General features: G+C 43.6%; 1 protein-coding gene across 1 annotated transcript in view; it reads right to left on the reverse strand.

The window, feature by feature from the left end:
* LOC139641375 (protein TANC1-like) overlaps positions 1-21208 on the reverse strand; it is a 30805-nt gene that overhangs the window by 3353 nt on the left and 6244 nt on the right. The window contains 21 exon segments of the mRNA XM_071515720.1: positions 235-326; positions 945-1077; positions 2686-2861; positions 2967-3090; positions 3190-3323; positions 4895-4976; positions 5188-5397; positions 5709-5945; positions 6097-6219; positions 6500-6608; positions 6845-6948; positions 7218-7418; positions 8210-8518; positions 9515-9681; positions 10566-10797; positions 12008-12063; positions 12925-13308; positions 13503-13598; positions 18837-19118; positions 20306-20418; positions 20497-20603. Of these exon segments, the coding sequence (XP_071371821.1) occupies positions 235-326; positions 945-1077; positions 2686-2861; positions 2967-3090; positions 3190-3323; positions 4895-4976; positions 5188-5397; positions 5709-5945; positions 6097-6219; positions 6500-6608; positions 6845-6948; positions 7218-7418; positions 8210-8518; positions 9515-9681; positions 10566-10797; positions 12008-12063; positions 12925-13308; positions 13503-13598; positions 18837-19118; positions 20306-20418; positions 20497-20603 (3471 nt within the window).

A 21208-nucleotide genomic window follows, 5' to 3' on the forward strand; every position in this document is an offset into this window, starting at 1 on the left:
GGAGATGGAAAGAGAGAGAGGGAGACAGAGAGACAGAGAGGAGGGAAGGGAAGGCAACTGCTGAGCCGTTTTTGGCTACTAAACTACAAAAATAATTTGAGGAATTGCAAGTCATTCAAATGGCTGCAAGGTTGTCACCCCTCCACAAGCAGCCAGTCGTCTAGCTGCACACACACTGTCAAAAATAGACTTTAACAACATATTCAGTTTTTCGTCCCTCCAGCGGTAACCTACCTTGTACAACATGTTGCCCTCCTCCATCAGCTTCTGTAGCAAGATGAGGAGAATGTCTGGTTTGGAGGAAGCCATAGCCCACGTCGCATGACCTGAAGGAGTGGTACAAAGATTTATCTTTATTTTCTCTTTCTCGCTTTGTCTCTTTCACTCTCTGTCTCTCATAAATCATGTACCTGATCGATCGTGTGGAGCCGTTCTGTAGCCTTTTAGTCAATCAAGGAGAGCACCCCGAGGAGAGCATCAGCCGATGAAGAGAGAGGTAAAGAGAGTTTGAGATGTGGCTGTAAAATTGGAAGTATTACAGAATGGAGACTAACAATATACAGTAGTTAAAATAGGTGAATGTTCCTGTGAATTCATAGGTTACAGGTGCAAAAGTGCAAAACAAAAAGCACTGTCTAAGCTCTGTGCCAGAAAAAAAATTAGAAAAGAGCAGTGGAGACGATTTTCCGACCTATCCAAGCGAGCACTTTCCTCATGTCTTTTTTTCTTTCATACTTAATTTTTATTATTTTAACAGGGTTTTAATCAGAAGTCAGTAATGTAAAAAAACAAAACAGAAATTTAAGAGGGGAGTAGGCTGTCAGGAATTACATTTTCTTTTTCCCTTTTTTAAACAGTTCACACTTAGTTGAAAAACAAGTCTTGTCTTGTGTGTAAAATGAGTTACAGGTACACGGACATAATGGTGAGCATAGTGTTTATACCCATCTTGGATCCTTTCTTCAGCAGCGAGGCCACCAGAGCCGGGTTCTGGCAGCCACTAGTCTGGTCTGGAGCTCTGGTACCGTTGTTGTCAGCCCTCTCCAGCACCGATCCATGTTCCACTAGGCAATGCACCTGACCACGCATACGACAGCAACAGATTAGAGACTATTTGTGTTTTTAAATGCAGATTGTAGCAATGGGAAAGTGGTTATCTATTCCAGTAATTTGTCTGATTACACGCTGTATGTTCTGGTACGTTCAGAGAAAACTCAATGACCTCGCAGTAGCAGAAGCCGCGGTCGATCTCCATGAAGAATGTGGTGACAGAGACGTTTGGCCCATTATATCCTGATGATGGTCTTGATGAAATGTGTGATCAATACGATGGTTTTGATTACTCCCCTGCTGATCGATGGGATGGTTGCATGGATGTGTATCAAGATGCTTTGACTGAAGTTACTTAACTCTATATGAGGTGTAAGTGCAAATAACCTCCTGTGTTGCGGTTCTTGAAGGTGTGATTAATCTACCTGATTATGCTCATTATGATTTAATTATTTTATTTGACTGAGAAATGCTTAAATGTGGGGGACTGTCGGAGTATAAGAGTATTATTATTATTATTATTTATTCTCATTTACTAATCATCTTCTCTTGATTATAATCTCTGGTATAATCATTAGTTTTGTAACTTGTTTTCCACTACAAACTTTTCCACTTTTCCAGGTCTTATAGGCTGATATGGATGTATGTGAAAAGCCACGAGGCGTCGTCACGCACAGGAAGGCTCCTCAAACAAGCTGTAATCTACTGAAGACAACCTCTTCACATGCATATAAAGCTTGCCTCTCTTGGTCTAGCCTTTCAAAGACTGAGCAGACACCTGTGCGTTATGTTCCCTCTCACCTTACGGCTGTAATAAACGTTTGATCATCCTGTCAGTTTGGTGTATGCCTTTTTCTTTAAGCATCTCTTTAACTTTACTTTAACATAGTGTTTAGTGAGCCTGTCCCCCAGCTGGCAGGCCAGGTTTCAGCCCCCGATGTTGCTATATCATCCTTGAATATCATTCAAAGGATAGGTTTTGCGATTTTAGACCTATATATAATTTGTCTCTTATATACTGTATCTGTAGTACTTGGACCCACAGAGAATATTGGCTCCTGAGTCAGCTGTCGGTTGAAACGGCGAGCTCTGTTGCTAGGCCATTTGCTGCTAACAAAGATTCCAAATGGGATCTGTCAAAATATCTCCAAAAAAGCCATTTCTAGGCTCCACAGGGGAGTTGAGAGCAAACATGACACAGTTTCTCCATTACGCACACTTTCACTAATCAGGAAATCACAGAACTATTTTTCTCTGCCGCAGCACAGACTGCTGTGGGGTGAAAGTGCCTTACTGGCGGTGTGAGCTAGTTTTGTGGACAGTCAAGTAAGATTGTAAACAATTGCACATGGAGCCGGGTAGAGTTTCGATATTTTGACAAGCCCCATTTGGACTCATTGTTAGCAGCAAGAGACTAGCAACAGAGCTCACCGTTTCAACCAGACAGCTGACTCTGGAGTCAATATTCTCTGCAGGTCCAAGTACTACAGGTATGTAAGAGATTAATTATATATAGGTCCAAAATCGCCAAACTTATCCTTTAATACTTATCTCCTACCTGCTCCAGAGATTAATAAAAAATCTATCCATTCATCCACCATGATGTCTGATTCTAAACAACAGCATGAAACCCACTGTGTCTGCGTCTCCGTTGAGGGCAGCCAAGTCAAGAGGAGTCCGCCCGTGTCTGTCTGCCTGGTTCAGGTCTGCGCCGCCCTCCACCAGGAGCTGCACCACACTCTTCTGACCCTTCAGACAGGCCCAGCTTAGCGCAGTCAGCCCCTCCTGATCCACAGAGGTCACAGAGGCACCTGGGACCACAGACAACACAAACATTGCCGGACAGTTCATATACATCATTCGTCAAACGTACTAGGAGCTCAGTGGGGCGGCGGGGACGCTCGGTGACCTCTCACCCTTTGACAGCAGGAGTTCAACTGTGCTCAAATGCCCCTCAGTGGCAGCCAGCATCAGCGCAGTGCGACCCTGCTTGTCAGTGATGTTGACGTCCGCGCCGTGCTTTAGCAGCAACTCTACTACCTGGGAAAGAGAGAAACATCATGAACGCTCCAAAAAGGTCAAAAGAGTGAAGTGATTCTGTGTCATTAAGAGTTAAAAACAGAACACAGTCCTCCTCACCTGTGTGTGTCCATGTTTGACGGCGCTGAGCAGCGGGACCATGCCTCTGCGGTTGGGTAGCTCCAGCCCTGCCCCCCGCTCCAGGAGGAACGCACACATCTCCATCCTCCCTCTCCCTGCTGCCGCACTCAGCGCTGAGAGAGGGGCGGAATAGAGATGAGACGACGAGGCGGAGGAGAATACATAATTGACACATTTAGGAGAGAAATAGAAGCAGGAGTGAGAAACAAAGAGAGAAAAGTAGGGCTGGCGTTATTTCATAATCTAATTGATTGCAAGGCAGGTGTTGTAGCTCTTTACACCGTGGCCTGGGTTAATCTGTTGAACTGTAACATAGTCCAGTGAGACAAACTTTTTTGACGTTTGCTGTTTTAATGCAAATCTACGCCTCTGTGATAAATACTGGATATCAAAATTGCTCAAAACAGATGCCTTAGCCTGCATTAGCCCTTACTTATAGCTCCTCTTCAACAAAAAAACAAACAAACAGTGTAACCAGTATGTACTAGTATGTGAGTCCTGCAGCTAATTGAGCAGCTGGAGATGGATGAAGGTATTAATGCCATTCTCTAACCTCCAAGTAAAGTTGATAAATGACATCATGTTTCATGTTACTGTACCCATGAGTGAACAAATCAACAGTAAACTGCTGTGGTTTAAATAGAAATTCTCAGCATACAGTATATGACAAAAAAAATTAGAGTGATACAATTCTTTTTGTTTAAGGTGACTTTGCACAGCTACTCAAAATAGTAACCGTTAGTGAAGCAATTATTCCTATGCAAATTAAACCATTGAAATGAATATTCCTACTAAAAAGGTGATTATATTTCACACCGTTTCAGCCCCCTCGAAAGCTGTCCATTATGTCTCCGATAGACTTAATTGTGCTGTAGAAGGAACAGAGGAGGTAGTAGCATGCATTTTTCATTTCATTTTACCCTCTAAAATTCTACTCTTTTAGGCCTTCAAGTCTAGTTTTCATAATTTCTATCAAATATGTAATTGCAATGTCCTTGGCTATTGTTATTTTATTTTCATAAATGGACTGTACTCCAATGATTAGAATTACAGTTTCTATCCAACACTGAACATAAGCAAGACCGAGCACTGGTACATGCAAAGGTGCATGTTTCATGCTCGCTCTTTCCCCATCTCAGTAAAAAACTAGTGGGGGACATATAATAGTATTAGACTCTAATGGTGCTGTAGGGAGAGAGCCAGGCTTCATCCGACAAGCTTTTAGGAGATGGACATAACAAAATTCTGAGAGCTGCACTAACGTCTCTGATGGAGGAAAAGGTATGACAATTCAATAATAGCTGCTTTTTAGACAGTGCAAATATGGCTGGACACGATATGCTCAGTGATAAATGTGATGCTCCATTTCTGCTAAAAACAATACACAATTTACAATCTAATCAACTATTTGATATCAACCAGACCACCTTCAAATCATAACACTGAAATCTGGTAAGAGGGTAGCTAATACTACTGGGCCTGCAGCTCCATTCAAAGACCTTGGTGTGCATCCATAAACAGGTAGTTAGCTGTGTTTAATATTAATTCATCACGCATAACTCAATTACTCTAGAATATACCTGAAATACAAACCCTAGTGCCCTTGAACATGACTCTAGAGCCAAACACAAGGACAGGAAGAGGTGAGAAAGCTAAATTTATATGACTGATAGGAGAAATGCACCCGATTCTCCCCAGAGAGAGTCGTGAGCGTCCATCTGCACAGCCAGCTGTTCATCATTCAAGTCCAGCAAGCTCTTCACCACCTGCAGGAAAACACAATATTATAGTCCTCCGTGTTACTGGATATGTGCAGTAGCATAACCGATGCACCCACAGTCCTTGGCCATAGCAAATAGCAAACTGCACCTTATTGTACCTCTGTGTGAAAACCTACATTGAGCTGGACAGGCACCATACTCTCCTTAAAAACTTATTTCAGCAATGCGTTAAAAATGTGTTCAGCTGATACTGTACCTGAGTGTGTCCCACACTAGAGGCAGCTGTGAGGGCCTGCTGCACTGCCTGGTTTTTCCCAGCCCCAGTCTCACTGCAGTGTTGGTGTTGCGGGTCAGTGGGGTTCTCTGATCCCCACTCTTGGCCCAGCAAGATGTGGATGATTTCTGCGTGGCCCTTCAGCCCCGCGTGGACCAGAGCGCACTGGCTGCTCTTGTCGACGTGGCCCACCTGGCACACAGGGGCACAGAGAAGGACGTAAAACACACTGGTCCTGGCCGGTGCCTGCAATACGCTGGCCTAGATCAGGCCTGTTTATGTCATCTCTCTCCCAGAATAGATCCTGGAACAGTGGTGAATGTAAAACCAGGTCTGCTCAGATCAAATCAAATAATATCACTTGTGTAACGGCACTGAGGAACTGAGCACTTTTTCATTGAATTATATTTGATTCTGCCAGGATAAGTACAGTATTCATACCCTCCAAACCCACATTTTGCCTCCCTCCCTCCCTTTGCGCAGAATTGGGTTCCTATACCGACCTTGGCCCCTTTCTTGCAGAGCAGGCTGACCAAGTCGGGGTGTCCTGCAGCGGCGGCCAGGCAGAGGGGCGTCATGCCGCTGTCAGTGGTTCCATCTACAGGAGCCCCCATTTCTAGTAGCACGGCTACCATCTCCAAATGTCCCAGGTGGGCATGGACACCCAGGATGGGGGCGTGGCCTAACACCTCCGTACACCAGGTCACACTAGCCCCGCCTAGCATCAGCAGACGACTTACCTGCAGGACCAAAGAGAATGAGTGGTATGAAATTTTATGTGAATATGTATGCCTATATCTATGTGCGTACATGTATGTGTACTATATGCTGTATGTGTGTGTTTGTGCGTATCTATGCGTGTATTTTTTACGCAAAGCAGGTGTGTGTAACCTTGATGTTAGGTGTGTAGAGGTTCCTCAGGGAGGCCAGTGCAGCGGACAGACTGTCTGTGCTGCAGTTCACCCACATGGCCTGCAGAACACTGGAGGACACACCTGTCCTCTTACTCAGACCCTGAGAGAGAGAGAGAGAGAGAGAGAGAAAGAGAGAGAGAGAGAAAATTGTGTAAGGATGGCTTGGGGCATGGGTACAATCTGTTCCAATCATATAACCTACATAACCACCGAAATCTTTTGGGCAACTGTGATCATATATATCAACTATATATATATATATATATATATATATATATATATATATATATATATATATATATATATATATATACATACATATATATATATACATACATATATATATATACATACATATATATATTCATAGTTTCTGTTACCTTGAATATGTGAGCCTTGAGGATGTGGTGTCCCAGTTCCATGGTCTGTTGGCGGTTCAACTTGCCCTCCTGTCTGGAGAACATGAAGGCCAGGAGAGCATGGCCACTCCTGTACACATGGGCACACACACACACACACACACACACACACGCACACACACACCGCAGTCACAGCACAATAAAACAGGCTTATTTATCAGAAACAGCATGCATGCATCATCTGAAATTCTAATCTATCAATCCGAAGAATTTATTGACTTGTTCTTGGTATTCACAACTGACTCAACTCACAGTGCGCTTGTTCAAAGAAGCTTCTCCTGTATGACCATTGACTTTTAGCCTCACCTAGGGTCGCAGAGAAAGTCGGTGCTCTCTCCATCTGCCCTCCACACCAGCCACTCTCTGAAGGAGGGGTGACACAGCATGCGGGTGCCGTCCCTGCGTCTCACCTACAACCAGATTCACAGAAGAAAATTAAGTAAGAAGAAAAAGTAATTGACATGATCTGTTAAGTCCCCTGAAATCCCTCATTGTAAGTGACCATGAATAAGACCATCAACTAAATTCCCCAAATATAATCTAAATATAAATTATTTATTTAATAACATTAACAAAACAAATACAATTTTGCCAATAACACCCCGATCAAACCTCTCCCTCTGAAACAAAAGCTTGAATCATTCAGTTCCATTCCATGCAGTCATATCAAGAGCCTTACCATGAATCCAGCCAGGCTGTCTAATCTCTGCTGGAAGTCCTTCCACTCCATCTCGCCCCTCACACTGCCTGCATTCAGCGCCCTGAACATTTGTTCATCAGTCAGCGGGTGCAGAGACGCCAGTGCCACATTTAGCACTGGCAGTACCCGATCAAAGACCTCTCCATCCGGGAAGCTGACACGACACATCAGCAGGTAGACCTAACAGATATTTATACAGTGAGCAGACGTTTTAAATTAATATTGTACCACAATTGCTTTACGTTTACATTTAACATACTTTACATTTTGCCTAATTTGATTCCAAGGCAGTATAGGTAAGAACATTGACTAAATGACACAAATGACAAAAAATATATTTAGTTAGAATTTAAAACTGCAATATGCAACTTTTTCTCATTAAACTAACAATAAACAGTTTGAAAATATTTACATTATCAGCCTGTGTCTGTCTGTGGCTGCCTAAATCCCACCAGAAATTGGCTTTTCAATGGTGTTTGGGACATTTTAGGGAGTATACCATTTGCTGTGGGCTTGGCCAGCAGTGGGCTGCACTATTGCTATCAAGTGCAGGGAAGTCATAGCAACAACAACATGAGGGAAGCAGTAAGAAACCAGCGGAAAGCTAAACATGCTCCAAACAAGCTGTTCAAAAACACAGGTGAACATTGGCATTGCTCTTTTTTTTATTGCAGATTGCCTCCGTTTGCCGTCTGCTTCTTTAACCTGTGTGGTGGCTTTACAGATGCTGGTTACCTGGTTACTAGATGCCATTTCAAGGCAGACAGCTCATCAAAATGAGCAACAAGTGTTGGGATGTGAACTTCACCAACTGAGGGGGAGGAGGGCAGGACTAACGACACACTTCACTGCCTCCAGCTGAAATGTTGTATTCTGTAGCATTAACTGACTGTTAGAGACTTAAACTTTCTAGTTTCCATAGAAAGTGCACTGATAACTTATTGACACACACATTACTCTACGTGGCTGACCTCCGCCAGGGAGACAGGCACCACCAGGTAGTTTCCTCCTTTCAGGGCCAGGTGGCCCTTGTGGAACAGATCCAGGGTCAGCTGCAGGTAGAGAATGGAGCCGTGACTCCGTGTTGACAGGTGGCTGCTGAACTTGCTGAGGAGCAGCGGGTCGGGAGCGGAGCCTGTCGGTGTGGTGACGTTAGCGGCGACCTGGGTGCTGCTGCTGACCCGGTGCTGAATGTAGTCACTGAGGTCGGCTCCCAGATCACTGCTGTCAGGCAGGATGTCCAGGGAGATGCCAGAGAAGGGAAGGAGAGTGGTGATTTCCTAAAGGAGAAGAAAACAGACAAATGATGGTGCTTACTGTCAAAATAGATGGCATACAGACAGACAAATGCTTTAATATTTAAGGAATTCTGAGCGCAATGTCTCTGGTGCATTGACTAAAGACAAATTATAAACACCAAAATCAGCACCCATCTCCTCAGATGCTTTTGCCTCTGACTCATACAGAGCAATGGAATACAGTACAGTAAAGAGTGTGACAATGACTCAAGCTCCCACATCGCTCACAGGCTTCTCTCAGAATCACATTTCATCTCCTCTCTCACCATCAGCAACTGCTCAACACCGGCCAAAACCAGCTACGACTGAACCAAAAAACCCATGTTATTGCAAGTTCAGTTCCTCATCGCTTTCACAATATCCTGCAGTCTGTGAAATACCCAGGATGTTATAAAAGAGTTGGCACTGCCTGTGAATGGGCTGGTAGGCAGAAAGGATGGAAAATGAACCAATCAGGAGCTGGTGGGTCTTAAATGGTTAAATAGCAATACTCTTCATCTTTAAATGGAAATTCAATTCAAATATTCTTGTCAAGATGAAATGCTTGCATTAAAGATGAATTGACCCTAAATGTGTATTGCGCATCCTCCAACACCAACCCAATTATGTAACTGGCTGGCTGGCTGTCAAGCTACAGTCGGCAGCTTCCCAGTTGTATTACCATCCATCCAGGGCGTAATCCAGGCTGCATTTGGAGGCTTGGCCTTGGCGTTAGGCAGATGTGTCCGCTGCTCAGTGGGATTACCAACCGGATTGAGGAAGTGAGTGCCAGGGCGGCCGGGATCAGAATAGCTAGAGCTACGGCACCAAAAGCCATACTCGCTGTGCCATACCAGCTAAAGCATGACATCTGATAGACTGTGTGCGCAGGGAGCTAAGAGAGAGGAGGCAGGTAATGGGAATGACAACCTCTTTCATTGGGTTAATGGCAGGCGAGGTGTAGAAATCACTCTAACACTGTAATGTAGATAGTCTCACCACCAGGCCGGTCCGGACTGTGACCACCAACTTGAGCCAGACGGGGAATTTGGACATGATCTTGGTGATGAAGGTCGCAATGGTGTCTCCGTAATCTGGTTTGTGAAACTCTGCCTCATTTAGACTGTCAACCAATATGATGTAGTCTTCTTCAGGCAGCCTCCTCTCTGCACACACACACACACACACAGAGATAGCGAGAGGGAGAGAGAGAGAGAGAGAGAGAGAGAGAGAGAGAGAGAGAGAGAGAGAGAGATATGGAGGCAGATTAAAAACCCAGATATATTAGATTCGCCTGGCAAAATGGCAATGAGGAAACAAAGAGAGCTGGTATGGGAGTTTTATGTTAAGCCTCTCGTAGATAGAAATGGGTGCATCTTCATTTTTCCAGTATTAGCTAGAAACAGGAAAATGCAGGGACAAATCCATCAGGTTCCACATCATCTAAGCTGTCAATGGATCCCTGCGAGCCTGTGGGCGCTCATACGCTCTGGCACAAGGGCTCTCCATTTATTCTAACCTGCTTAATAGAGATGGAGTAGACAAACACTCCTCTGCTCAGACTGTCGAGACCCTAGTCATAATAACACATCAATCTAGCCGGCCGACTGTATCATGAGAAAGTGAGCTGGCTAATACGCCTGTAACATTCACCGCCTCTCCAGAGTATTTGGTGACCTTGAAACCCCGTGGGATGCTGATGATTCACTGGGGCAAAAATAACACTCATCATTTCCCTATGTAAATGACCTAACATCTGTTTCACACTCTGCAGCGTTTCAAATCATTGACCTGAACTGGAAAAAATAATCTATGGACCCATCATGGAGCCATTAATGGGCTATTTCACACAGGAGATAGCAGCAGCCTCCCTAATTGCCAAGTGAGGGGAGCAGACAGTTTTCCACCTTGAAACTGATACTATTTTAAACTTGAAAAGGTCTTTAAACTTGAATATCACATTTATCTTAAAATTTTGTGTGTGTGTGTGTGTGTGTGTGTGTGTGTGTGTGTGTGTGTGTGTGTGTGCAAATGAAATTGAGTTTATTACCCTTGCGTAGGCTGGCCATGGGCTCTAGGACACCCTTGCGGAAGGCGGTGATGGGGTCTTGAACGCAGGATCGCAGGCTGAGTGTGTTCTGCAGATGCGGCTCTTGTACCAGCAGCTCCCTGTAGGGGGCGAGCTGCGGCGCTCTGGCCAGCAGGGCGGCGACACTGTGAACAAACTCCGGCACCAGGCAGGTGTAGGTGTTGTCGGCCTGACAGAAATGGTAGGCTACCACCTAATGAGAGAAAGAGACAGAGAGAAAAGAAAGGAGGTGAAAAGGCAAGGAGATGGAAGAGGAAAAACATAAGAGAGAAACAAACAAGGTGTGAGACTAACATCACAGCAAATAACAAGAATGAAGGTGGCAATAAAATAAAACAAAGATGTAGATGCACGTTGCTCAAAGAAGAGTACTCACAGCAATCACTGAGGGAGCTGAGTCATAACCTAGTTTCCACACATGAAACTCAACAACGGGAGCTTCATTCAATCTAACATAGTGCAGAGTATCTCTAAAAAAACACTCCCTCAATAAATACTAAGTGGTTTATTCATGCAGTCAGCTGAATGGTAAGCGATAGTCTGAGAATTCAAACATACTACTACCAATTAGGGTGATTTTATTCAATGCAGGAGCAGCGACAGCAAAACTGAACAAAAGCATAAAATGCAGGATAATGTCAAGATAATTGCCACGATTTGAAATTACAGCAATAATTGTCTTGCTGGAAGCCGATTAAGAGTTAATCTGTAAACTGTAATTGTATTATAGTAGAACGATTAGTATAACTTGTATTAAATAGATGTGGTTCAGAACTATGCCAGTTAATACCAGATGAGATGAGAGGTCCACATGTAACGTTATCAATGATTTTACTTTTGAGCGAACAACATCTATCACAAGTCGTCTGACTAGTTCCCATGGAAACTGTTATTGAGGCCAAGTTAGTAAATTTAGAAGCCTTCCATGTCATCTATGTGATGCAATCAGCAGCATGTTCTACATGAGCCTGAAGAGAGAGAAGAGCACTGTGACATTAAAATCCTATGCCTATGAAATGTTGGACATAATTATCTAAAAAAGAAAAAAAAAAAGAAAAGAACAGTGTACTATATCTATTTCTACAGATGTAATCTTTCCTCATCAGTGCTACATGAATGCTTACAGCAGTCATTATTCCCTGCATTATTGTTTATGCCATATTGTGTTATTTACAATTTTGATGAGAAAAATGCAAACATAAAAATCCAATTGTTATTATAAAAACAGCCATTTTGAGAAGCGGAATCTAGAGACATTCCCGTAATGCAAGTCCAATTTTTCCACCTTCCAATTAATTACTGTAGGTTAGTCAGCAGCCCTGTCAGAAACATGATAAATAACAAGTATTATGCAGCAGTGCAATGTGTGTGTGTGTGTGTGTGTGTGTGTGTGTGTGTTGTACCTTGGCAGCCAGGCATTTGACAGCCTCCTTCCTGTGCGTTGTGGTATCGCCTGTCCCTGGAACAGCACTCTGGTTGGGCTGGGAATCTTTGTGGGGAGGAAGGGGCTCTGGAGGCTGGTTGGAGGCTGCTTTTCCCTGCCGATCCCCACCTGAACTCGCCGCGCAACAACAACAAACACAAAGCTGCCAATTACAGTAGGTAAATGAAGTCTCTGGGGTAAATGTAGGAATGCCAAGAGTGAAGTCTATGAAGAAACACTTTCAACATCGCTGCAATTAATTAGTGCCTCTTTCAAGCGAGACTGCTAAATGTGACGTTAAGCAAAACCACTTTAGATGGCACTGAGAGTGTTTGTTTCATAGAAGGCAGGCACCCTACTGTTATGTGAGTACAGAATGATCGGATTTGATTCTCTGTATACCTTTGTTAAATTTATATCAAAATTACAACATGCAGTATATATCAATGGAAAGTGCAACGATATTGAAAAATGAATATTGTGGTATTCACTCTTTTGAACACAGTACAGACAGGACATTTAGACCATCTGGCTGACAATTTGGCATGTTCTGTTGACAATTTTCTGGCATTTTTTTTGTCTTTTGCCAACAATACAAACCGAACTCGGTATAGCACTATAGGAAAGGATTGAGAGAAGGTGATATGGAAAATCTGTATTCGTGCCCATCTCTGATTTATTTCCTTCAGAGAAAAGAACAGTTCCAGTGCCACTCAAAAGAAAAGAGGAAAAAGCACAACAATCTCAGTCCCCTTGCACAATTGCAATCAGCAGAGGAACAACAGGGGAGGACTGGAGAGAAGACTGTGTGACCCAGTTACCAGCCCATTCCTCATTCCTCCCATATCTTACATAGATTTAAACATACAGCATATTGGAGGATACGTTAATTTAAACTGTGGCACATTGGTGTGTGCACACTTAGACCGATGCTTTGAGATCCTTAGGGAGAAGCAAACGACAAACTATAATGAACAAGGATGCGAGTCTTACATTTAGGGGAGGAGCCGGGGCTGTGAGGGACGGGCCCTCCCTGCAGCGTGCGCATGCCGTGGCAGCTGAGTGTCACCAGCCGCCAGATGATAGCAGTCTTGCCGGAGCCTGCGTTACCCACAATGACAGCGCCACGTCCCTCACAGCTGTTACTTTTCCTCAGGACCTCATCCAGGCGTACGAACAGCCAATCACGGCCCACAAAGGGTGTTTCCGCAGTGATGCCAGGGACTTCAAACAACAGCGGCTTTAGCATGATGTCGCCCTGCTTGAATGGTACCAATCTCACTGGATAGAGTGAGAGAAGAGAGTTAAGGTTGTATGAGAATGGAAAACATTTAGGCAGTGAATGTAAGGTCAGTTTGAACATTTGACCAACAGGTTCCATTCAAGTCTTCAGATATTTTTGCACCATGCAGTATTTGCTCATTGATTTCACCCTGGGTTGAGCCACATGGTACCTTTGGAGTCATCGTTTGTGCGACCAGCTGTGTTGTGTTTGCGAACAGAGCCCCTGTGCCCAGAAACCCTTTGAGTGTCCAAATAACTCAGATCCTCCAATCTAGTGGAGCTGGTGGCTGGAAGGAGGGAGGGAGTAAGAGATTGAAAGAGAGAGAGAGATTTGAAGAATCAGAAAATGTCCAAGAAGAGGCACATACACATGCATACCACACAAGTGCCTGACCCATTGCTCAAGTATATTACTGTATCCATGGAGATGTGAAACATAAAGAAGTCTTGCCCTCACAGAGAAATGTTCAGTAACCTTGAGGAATGCTAAAGGAACAGAGAGAGAAAAGAAAAAAAAAACATCTCACATCCTGTAATCTCAGGCTAATATGTGTCTTGTAATGGCCAAATGTTTCATATTGTCTCACGCGTCAGGACACCAAATTGGTGACAATCATTGGAAACACATCGCCATCTGCAATGCAAAAACCTATCAGCTGTCAATAACAGGATTTCACACATTCCTGTAATCACCCAATAAGCCACATTAAGGCCAACAGATTGTTTGCACCAACAAAATTCCCATTCCCACGCTGTAAACCGAGGACATCAAGCAACTGAAAACCACTGGGTGAAAGCACATTTGGTTGTTTGCAACACAAACACACTCACACATCCACAAAATAAATAAATAAAATAAAAAAGGTATACAGTAGAGAAGGGCAAGAGACAAGAACAAAGAGTCCCTCACTCCCACATTCACTCCCTCACCCACCTACCCATCCACCCACTCACACTATAGAGTTTACAGGTTAGCCAGGCTTACTTTCTGCACTCTTCAAGGTATTTGGAAAAGACTTTGGTCTAAGCTGTTATGAATAAAAAGGAAATGTGCTTTTTGTAGTCCAGTGGTTCTAAAACTTGGACCTAGGCACCCCTAGACGTCCTTATAGGACCCCTAGTTTATTCCTGTTATTATACATCATTATACATTATTACACAGGATGTATAAGAATGGCTATTTTGATCATAATTTATCTCCACCCATCTACAGTACAGAGAGTGCATTTATGTACTAAATTTAGCTTCATTTATGAAATAAACCTTCTCAGATGGAGGTTCCTGGGGTAAAATGTCACCCTCGGGCCAACTGCTTATCTATCTTTGGAGCACTTGGCATGAAAAAAGGTTGATAACCTCTGTTCTGGTCTGTCTTAGCCTCCCCTAGCTCTGTTTCTCTCTCTTAATGAGGGGAAATCCAATCCAAGTGGTTTATGAATCCAACACTGGCAGAGAACCAGCTAACTAGATTACACGCATTACATCCGGAAGTGTCTGCGCTTGTTGGGTCTTCTAGGGTTGTAATGATAAGAAATTTTCCGAATGTTTTGGTTTGCTATTAGCTATTCCATGCTGTGTTGCAGGGGGACACAGCTGATTCTAGTGCGGGAATAGTGAATAGCATTAGAATTGAAAGCAATATACCGTATATATAGGTATATAGCACTGTCGAAAAAGAGCCAGGCTGTTTAATAGAAAAACTATTATTGATTTCATGACTTTATTTTAGATGACATAGACCCCTCCCTCTCCCACACTCTCATTCACTGCTATAACACAAAAACACACAACACTGGCCTAATATCCTCTGTGAAATCTGGCATTACTGCTGCCTCTAATCCCCTCAGAGTGGGATAAAAAAGGACCAAATCATGTTGCACTCATCTATAAAATACTGTAGATGGAACGCCCGTCAAACAGGCAGCGGACGAGGAGGTGTGACCCCTGCGCACATGATGACATCACATTACCACCATCATATACTGTTCATGTTTAATTCAGTCATAGGGCATCTGGGGGAACTGCAGTACATCTCTGAGCTGTTATTGGACTTAAAGCTTTAAAGCAGAAATTACAGTTGCAGCTTGGCAATACCAGCCAGCCTCATCCTTAAGCATCCTCCTCTGAGTTCAAGACTAATCACCCACACTTCAATCAGACGTCTGACACACACAAGTGTTTCTGCCTGCGCTAGTATAATACTAGTCTACTATATAGTATAATACTGGACTACTATATACTATAATACTGAACCATTCTTCTCAACCGTCCTTCTCCTCCATTCTGACTAACATCACCCAACATGTGAATATGTAATACTAGGGAGCAGAAGACACTGGACTAGCTGTATGCAAATGTTAAGGGCACATATAGCTGCACCACCCTTCCCTCCCCCCTACGGCAGATCACATCATAACCTGATACATCTAGTATCCAAGCATGTGTCCATTGTCCAGCAGCAGCCAATTGCAACCAAAAGTGTAAGAGTATGATCTCAGAAGTCTACAGAGGCTTAAATTTATTTTACAGGACATGACAGATTAATTAGTGTGTGGACATTGCGATTCCAATGACAACAGTTCGGAAAATGGCACACAACAAACCCTGGAATACAAAAAAAAACAAAAAACATTAAATCCCTTTCAATAGGTAGAAGACGGCTTTAAGGACTGGGTACAGGGAGGAAGTTAAGTCTGTCCAGAGGGAGCTGAAGAGGAGAATTAAGGATTCAAAGAACACCTACCGCGAGAGGATTGAGAACAGTCTGCAGCAAAACAGTGTGAAGGAGGTGTGGAGTGGGATGAGAAAGATCGCTGGCTACAGACAGCCGGGCCAAATGGCGGACCAAGGATAGAGTGAACGAGCTGAACCTGTTTTTTCAGCAGGTTTGACACAGGGACTGTAGGCCAGCTGCTCCCCCACCCCCCCCCCCCCACCCCCACCCCACCCCCAGCTTAGCGGGACGACCCAATTGGACCCCATTGATCACCACCAAACCTACGTTAATGCTGCCCATCTTTAAAAGGTACTCCACAGCCCCACAGCCCCCAGCCCCCCCGACGGCATCAGCCCCAGGGTGCTCAAAGCATGTGTGAGGCATCTAGCAGAGGTTCAACCTATCCTTGAGTCTGGAGATGGTGCCTCCACTGTGGAAAACCTCCTGCATTATCCCAGTGCCCAAGAAACTCAGAGTGATGCAGGTGGACAACGCCATGTTTTCATAGATCATGGTCGACCTCATGGACAGGCCACAGTTTGACCGAGAGCAACTGCAGAATAACCCAGGGGAACTTCACAGGACTGTATCATCACATGTCTTGTTAACCCTCTATATGTCAGACTTCAGATTCAACCTCCATGCCACCTCCAGAAGCTCTGTGATGACTCTGATGACTCTTCCTGGGATGCATCAGCAAGGGCAATGAGGAGGAGTAGAAGAGTCTGGTGGACAGAATCGACAGGTGGTGCAAGAAGGACCATCTACAACTCAACGTCAGTAGGACGAAGGAGCCTTCAGCAGATTTGTAGCAGAGCAAGAAGAATCCACTGATATCGGTAACCATCCAGGGTGAGGAGGGGGACATGGTGCAGTCCTACAAGTGGGGGTGCATATCACCAGTACTCTAAGTGTTCTACCAATCTGCTCTGACCACCGCATTGTTCTTTGTGGTGGTGTGCTGGCGAGGCGGCACCAAGATGGGGCTGGCAGGCGGGATAAACAAACTGGTGAGGCTGGCTCTGTTTTAGGGCTGAGCCTGGACAGCCTGGAGGCACTGGCAGAGGGGAAGAGGAGGACTAAACCGAAATCCATCCTACATAGCAAATCACACCTCCTCTATGATGGGCTGCTGCAGCTACAGAGCATCTTCAGCCTCTGACTCATCCACCCAAGGTGCAACACGGAGTGCTTTAGGTGCCCTTTTTTACCAACAGCTATCAGACGATACAGTGCCTCCTGCCCAAACGGCCCCAGTCTGAGCCAACTAGGAGGGTGCTGAAGCAGGGTGCCTGCATTGCCTCTACAAACAATCCTGAACTACTTTTTGTATCCCTATGCCCCAGAATAATCTATAAGAAATTTGTTGCATGGTTTCTGATTTGTACATATGTCTGTGCATTTCCTACAAATGTAAATTCAGTATGTATGCTACCTCTATCCACAAATATGTTGATTATGATAGTGATAATGAGAGTTTCTGATGTTTGACAGCTAGTAATGTGCATATCCAAATCTGCACATCTGCAATTCTGTACGTTATCTACATTTGTAAAAAAAAAAAAAAAAAAAAGGCATATACCATGCATGTTACACATTTCTATATATGTGTATGGCCCTCTGTAGACTTGTTCATATGAAGACGAGCACATTTTTTTCTGCACATATTGTATATATGGTGTAATTTCACATAGTTTTTTATATACAGTATATTCACATTTTCCTCTTATTTGTTATATCTTGCATATATGCTAATATTTTTTCATATTTCATAGTGCACATATTTCATATTTTTTGGTATATTCTCAGATTTTACATATTTTTCGTTCATTCTTTATGTACATTTTCTTAATACTTTTTGTGTTCAAATTGTTGCATATGTTAATATAACCTTCATTTGCAATATTCTTATTTAAATCCCATTCCTATGCCGTATCATATTACTATCACAGCCCAATGTCCACATGGAGATCATTAAAATTTCATCTTATCTTTAAAATACTGGGCTGGCACACACTTGTGCTTGAAATATGTATAATAATATATGCATAGGCCATTTCTATTTTCCAATCTTTCATGAATGTGCAGTCAATTCTAACAGCTACAGTACCGTGTGTCTTGCTTCATCCTTATTTTGAGTTTCATCAAGAATACCTAGATGAAAGCCGCAGCTGACAGAGAAAACTGTCAGTTAACTGTGACTCCACTCCTTAGGGAATCTCTTCTTTTGCTCCCTCCACAAATGAACTGACATCGAAGGGAAGAAAAAGAGCCTTGTGCTCTAGCAAAGATAGTGGCTGGAGAGAGAGGGGGTTTAAGATGACAACTTGAGGCCTCCCAGGACTATTAACTGGTACTGCTCACTGTGTGTATCCAGCCTCAGTGGTAAGTAGAGCACTGAAACGTGGTGCAACAAAGTTTCCTTCTGCGTCACAGAGAACTACCAAATTATGCCTTCTCTGCATCAGAGGAAACATGGAAAATGTTACTCTGACACTGTCTCAATCAATTTATCAATCAGTCATCAGTCAATCAATCAATCAATCACCCGGTCATAATTGTCACATGCGTACTCGCATCAACATAATTCATCTACCGTGTAATGAAAGCTCACAGTAGAAGTGTTCAGGTGGGACTTCACAACCTTTGACCCTGACAATAAATCCCCTTTATTTTAACAAATTAATTAATCCCAGAGTTATAGATGAGACAATATGTTGCTCAATCATAACCTTGACTGTCACTGATTTTAATTAAAACATGGTGAATCTAAACATCCCATAAATGCAGTGCAGGAGTTGTGACATACCTGCCACAGAATTAGGACGGGGCATCACAAGGGATGAAGTGCTATGTGTGTGACGTTGTGGGAGGGGCCTCTTCGGTGGGGGCGGAGTCCTGGGCTGCATGATGTCTGTTCTAGGTAAGGCCTCATCTGGTTGGGCGGTCAGAGTGTCCCTGGAAGGTCCGGGATGGCGGTCCTCATTTGCATGACCACCAACCCCGACACCGCCCCCCGGGCCTTCATCCTTAGTCAGATCCACACTGGAGCAGCTGCGCTCCTCATTCTCAGAAGAACTAGTGATGGTCGCTGAGTCACGCAAAGAAAGTGTGGGCGGCGGTTGGGAGGGGGGGCAGAGAGAAATCAAGAAAAAAGCTAAATCTTACTCCTAAACAAGTGTATAGTACAGTACAGTTGCCTTTTATTTGTCTTTCCTAAGCAATTAAAAATGACAAAAGCCCCAAAACTAAACAGAACCTTCAACAGGCATTGAAAATTTGAACGCTTTAAAAGGCATATATTCAATCAACAATAAAAGAAGCCTCTAATACACCTTGATATTTAATCAGCTAGGCACTGAAAGCATATCAATCAAGGGGCTGTATTGTACTTGACGAGCCCTTTGCCCTTTTGTATTTAACTATAAATACAAACTCTATTTAGGGAGAAAAAGTGTCCTATTTTAGGAGAATCAGACCCATAAGCAACAAAGACAGCAGTGTCCCAGTTTTGACAGGAGGGAGCTGAAGCCTTGAGGCTGAAGTGGCACAGGCAAAACAGAGAAACTAGCTGTGGGGTAGGGGTGCAGACTTGACGAGGACTTAAAAGTAACATGAAGCTGTATCTAACGCCCTATCTCCCTGTAGGATGCTGTGGCACTTCAGAGTCATCAGTCATCATTTGGGATAACTGATAAGGTAAGTGTTGCCACACAGAGATAAGTAGGCCACTGGTGTTTTTTTTGCTTGTTTTGCTTTTTTCATTAGTGATGCATGGCTTGGCTTTTGTATTGGATGCGCTTGACCTATTGTAAAGCCAATCTGAAACCACTCAACCTCATACCATGTGGATTAAACATTATTTGTAAAACAGCCAGCCCTGGTCTCATTATTCTTATTAGTTAAATCAAATATAGAAATTCTCCATCTTAACAAGTCATTTAGCCTATTATTAAATCCTAAAATCGTAATTGTCTTAAAATAAATGAAAGAATCTGCTAGTGGGGTGAGATAATCTCACTTGTTTCCAATACAAATCAACTTGGTTTAAGAATGTTGTAGAATCGAGTATCATTTTCTTGATAGTAGTGCAGTGATTTGCCTTATTTTGAGTTATCTGTGTGGAGTTATCTCATCTCATTGGCAGAATCTTTCTCTTGGTTAAAGAAAAAAATAAGATTTGAAGGCTGAATATGAGAAAAAAACGACTTGTTAAGATAAAGATCCAAACCGTAGATAACCCAAGGATCTCTAACAGATATACTTTCCAACTCTCACCTATGATCCCACTATCCTTGCTCTCCAGTGTGGAAGTGGGGCTTTGAGGAGGCCCAGGGCTGTTTCCAGTGAAGAGTCCAGGACTGGCACAAGGAACAGGGTTGGGCGCAGGGCTGGACAGTGTCCCGCAGGGGCTGGTGCTGGAGCCACAGTGGGGTAAAGGCAGGGATAAAGGCAGGGGCGCATGCAGCCCACCAGCACCAGTGCTCAGGGTGGAAGAGGGGCTCTCTGAACAGGGAGACGCAGTGCTGCAGGTCAGAGTGGAGCTGGGACTCCCCCCCTGGGCTGAGGTATCACACTGCGAAAGCAAGAGAGAGCAGAAAGATAGAAGAAAGAAAAAGTGAGGGGGTAAAGGCAAAAACAAATATAACGTTAAGTCGGATAGAGAGACAGAGGGAAGGGGATTGAATAGATCAGTTGTGTGCGAGGAGAGAGTGGAGAGAAAGAAGAGAAAAAAAGCACACCTAAATGATACTGTTTTAGATGAACAGCCTCAGTTGGCCCCCTTTTGAACAGTACTCCCTTCCATGTGACTGTGTATTTAGGTCAAAAGTGAAGTTTGTATGTGTGTGGTGTGTAAATTTATGAAGGTGTGCCTCCGTCTCTGCCTCCACCTCATGCATACTGTGTGTGTGTGTGTGTGTGTGTGTGTGTATATGTTTGTGTATGTTTGATATGGATGCAGACAGAGCATTAAGACAATCTTAGCCATCTCAATCCTCACCCAAACCAACCCCTTTCTTCAAAATGTCATCTTGGCTCCATCATGATAAATATCACAGCTATTGGATGAAAACCTTTTCAGGAATAAAATTATTTATTTTTTAACCTATACATTTATACAGCGAGTTTTGAATAGGTTTCCTACATCCTATAGTGATGAATGTTCCTGAATCCACAAAG

This window comes from Centroberyx affinis, unplaced genomic scaffold, assembly GCF_046629955.1.
Source record: "Centroberyx affinis isolate AG114_WGS23_722 - 3 ecotype Tasmania unplaced genomic scaffold, CSIRO-AGI_Caff_v1 ptg000367l_1, whole genome shotgun sequence".
Lineage (NCBI taxonomy): Eukaryota > Metazoa > Chordata > Actinopteri > Beryciformes > Berycidae > Centroberyx > Centroberyx affinis.